This window comes from Candoia aspera, chromosome 1, assembly GCF_035149785.1.
Source record: "Candoia aspera isolate rCanAsp1 chromosome 1, rCanAsp1.hap2, whole genome shotgun sequence".
In the NCBI taxonomy this organism is placed as follows: domain Eukaryota; kingdom Metazoa; phylum Chordata; class Lepidosauria; order Squamata; family Boidae; genus Candoia; species Candoia aspera.
The window spans coordinates 81,072,470-81,076,487 of record NC_086153.1 but is presented as its reverse complement, the minus strand read 5'-3'; the positions used below and the strand labels follow the sequence as shown (position 1 = coordinate 81,076,487).

At 39.4% G+C, this 4,018-nt stretch overlaps 1 protein-coding gene across 1 annotated transcript; it reads right to left on the bottom strand.

Annotated features, from left to right (window-relative positions):
• Nucleotides 1-364: 364 nt before the first annotated feature.
• LOC134488219 (mas-related G-protein coupled receptor member H-like) lies at nucleotides 365-1,355 on the bottom strand. The gene has a single exon (XM_063290539.1). The coding sequence runs from the start codon at nucleotides 1,337-1,339 to the stop codon at nucleotides 479-481; it is 861 nt and encodes a 286-aa protein (XP_063146609.1). The 5' UTR covers nucleotides 1,340-1,355; the 3' UTR covers nucleotides 365-478.
• Between the last annotated feature and the right edge of the window lie 2,663 nt (nucleotides 1,356-4,018).

The following is a 4,018-nucleotide window of genomic DNA, read 5'->3' as shown; positions in this document are numbered from 1 at the left end:
TCTACATTATGGAAGCCAGGGGAGCCCACCAATTGCTTTCCTTAACTTGTCCTGCATTAAATCTGTTAGGACAGTACCACTTGCTGGCCTCATTACTGAGGCAGAATAGGAACTGGTAATCAAGGCAGTTCAAAGATCAGTTAATTTTTTTAATGCAGCCATGAGACCCAGCCCTAAGTAATGTATCAAAAAGACAATGTCTTGATTGCAAGTAATGGTTAAAGATTTGAGATGAGTTCTTTGTAGAAGAGACAAGCATGGGTATAGAAACTTGTGGGTACATTAGAAGTAATGAACAATACCAAAGGATCTGCAATCCATTTATTCTGGAACTCAAGGCAATAACCAATACAATGTACATAAGTTTTGATAGTATCCCCCTATGTACAATCTTCTTGATTAAGCTTCTGCCTAGCGTTCTGTTGTTCCATCATCCAACAAAGCTCTTTCAAGTAATGTTTGCAAAGGTTTATTAGAATCAGTCTGCCTTTGAATAGCCAATGATCAGGTAGACATAGGGGTTCCCACTGCTGTCAATGGCATCAAGAAAATGAAAAATGAGAAAGACTATTGGAATATGGATTTCTGGAACCCAGCGTGCTATGATTTCAATAATCCTCACTGAAGCAGCAAAGAGAAGAAACAGAAGAACTGTGGCCACTATAGTGATATCAAGTCTTGCCAGAGGGGCTTCCTGAGATACACGCAGCATTCTCATGAAAAGAAGAAATGTAGAAAAGACCATGATGGGAAGAAAAACCAGGAGGTTGATTATTACTCGGAACATTTTTGCAGGCTCACAGTGCTGGTTAGCTTCCTTGAATGATGGATCAGTCTGTAGATAGCAGGCATAGTATAACACGATGGCTAGCAGGCCAGACAAGCCCCACAAAATGGCACACATGATTTCTGAGAAATGCTTGGGCCGGTGAAGTTTATACCAGGCTGGAAAAAAAACCATGACATATCTTTCAGCAGTGATAGCTGTTAGCACGTAGGTCTTGGCATTGAACCCAAATGCATGTGCCAGCTCCATTATATATAAGTAATATAGACTGATAGGAACTGCTTTCAAAAATAAAATAAAAACAATAACATAGTAGATGAGTACTGTAAAATCAGCCACTACCAAATTTAGGAAATACACAGTAAAGTTAGTTTTCTTGATTGTGCAGCAGAGAAGGCAGAAGACAATTGCATTCCCAAGTAATCCTAAAGCGCAGATTGGAATTGAAACTATTATAATTGTTTTTTGCAAAGAGTATCCAGTCTCCAGTTCTGTCTCAGCATGTTTATCTGTTCCAATAGTATGGAAAGACAGAGAGTATGTCTCTGCCATCTTGAAGCTATCGGTTTGTGATTCTTTTCAATCTGCCAAAACCAAACACAAAATGCATTAGTAAGATGTGGCAAAGTATGTAGGTAGGAAAGCTTAACTAAATCAGCTTTTCAGATAGTAATGCTTGTTTTATCGTATTCTGTTCCTACAAGATTGGGTAGAAAAAACTAACTTGATCATCATCTTGTTTTGGCTGAATGCTTTGTACTGGATCGTATGTCATGTATCTTCATTTAGAAGGCACACAGATGATGGAGCCTACAAAAGGTGCTATGACCTTTACAAAGCAGCAGTAAGCATAGATGATCCATGACTCTGAAGATCATTTTCTCTAGACAGACATACCTGTTGTGAAGTCAATTCTTTCTGAGTACTTATGATTTGCTTAATGGTGCTCAGGGAAGCTAACAAAAATAAAGAATATTGTAGTTAAAACATTATTAAAGCATTTTTATTTTAGTTTATTATTTTATTTTGTGCCTTTGAGTCATAGTTGACTTCTGGCAATTGCCTGGAGTACTCCCTGCAGTTTTCTTGACAAGATTTCCGAAGTGGTTTGCCCTTGCCTCCTTCCTAGGGCTGAAAGGATATGACTGGCCCAAGGTCACCCAGCTGGCTTTGTGCTTAAAGCGGGACTAGAACTCACGGTCTCCAGGTTTTAAGCCTAATGTCTTAACCACTACACCGTACTAGTTCTGTTAAAGCATATCAAAGAAAAAACTATAAAAACATCAAAGCACATCCTAGCACTCTCACAACTTCAACAGTCCAAACCCATTTACGCATCAAGATATGCATAAATAAAAATATCCAAATAAAAAGATTTCTGACTCACTGGGGAGGGAGAATAGAGCGGGAGCTTGCTGCTAAGCCTGAAACAGCTACTATAAAGGTTCCCTGTTGGTAGGACAGCTCCTAAAGGCCTTAATGCCCACTCAGGCATGTACGTGGAAAAGCCATTTTTCAAGTAGCTTAATCTAGGGGTAGGCAACCTTTCTGGAAATTGGGGGGTACGTGATTTGCACAACACAAAATATTTATTGTGGTAGATTTGCCTGTTCACAAAATGGTGGCCATGGTGGGCATGGCCAATCTGAAAATACCTGTTTAACAGAAGGTGAATGAAGGCACCCAGGATGCTTCCCATCATTCCGATGGCCCATATTGGCTCTTCTAATAACTGATGCTAAAGGCTGATACCTTACTTTGCAACATGCCAGCTTTCTACCATTTTTTTCCTATTAAAATAATTGTTTTAAAGTCAAATGGGATAGAGGCTGGTGATACCAGGGTGTATCATTTTGACATCTGTAGCTACAGTATTTGATGATAAATTATAATCTATCTTACTTGGGAACTAAATAGGACACTTTATTAGCAAATGGTGAATTGGGAATTATGACATTTTCACCTTAATAAGAACTTGTGAGGCAAAGAACACATCAATTCAGATATATACAGTAAATCTGATAACAACTTGGATCCTTCACTTCCATGGAAGGCTAATTGTCATTTGTGGAAATATCTCTAATTCAGTGGAGATTCCTACTAATGGATGGGGGCAGGTGATTTTCATGTTTTTCCCCTTGCATTGGCAGCCTCTGCTGTGCCTCCCTCTCAGTCCTAGAGAGATCTCCAACAGAGCTGCAGATTTTAGTGGTCACCAGGGGCAAGTGTGGGAGGGAGAACTGATGTAATGACCAGTTAAGCAGGGACCTAAGAGGCTGTGTGTTCTAACTGTGATGAATACATTTTTGATGTTTGTATTTCAGGATGCTTTTGGATGCTTCCTGGATAATTTGATTCATCCTTTAAAAAAATAATGATAATATTCCAGGGTTTATTCAACTTTGAATTTCCCATGCCATCTTTAAATTGCAATGAAACCTTTTGTTTGTGCAATAGGTTTATTTGGTCACAACTTGACAATAAACAATGCTGTTCTAAGGGCACAATCATTTGGACTCTAGCATTGGATCATTCTCCCCATCATAGATCTTCTAATTAATCCTGTATTAATGCTTAGCTTTCAGAACACCAATATCTAGAACTCTTTTTATTGTCCTTGATGTCAAATAAATAATAAGCAAATGCTCTTTCCTTTCTGAATGACAAATCTGACATGAAATTTTACATGTTCATGCCAGTAAAAAAAGAGTACAGAAACAGATCTAAAGACTACTTTTTTCCTTACTGAAATTACTGGCAGTCCTCACTTAACAATGGTAATTGCGGCTGGCAACTCTGTCACCACTCTGTTGTGGTTGTAAAGCACAATGTCGCATGGCCATGCTAAACTACCATGGCAATTGGAGCAATTCCAGTTGCCATCATTAGATGAATCCTACACAGTCACAGTGTCCTGTGATCACATGATCGCCATTTGTGGCCTCCTGCCGGCTTCCCCATTGACTTTGCTTGTCAGAAGCTGGCAGTGAAGGTCGCAAATGTCAATCATGTGACACTGCGACGTAACTGCTAGCCAGTTGCTGAATGCCTAAATCGCAATCATGTGATTGTGAACACGCTGCAAGGGGCGCAACTCCAAGGACCTGTTATAAGTCCCCCTCATTCAGCACTGTCATAATTTTGAATGGAAACTGAACAAGCTGTTGCTCAGCGAAGACTACCTGTATCTACAGTATCTACAGTTAATATTCTAATGAAAGACCCATTGTC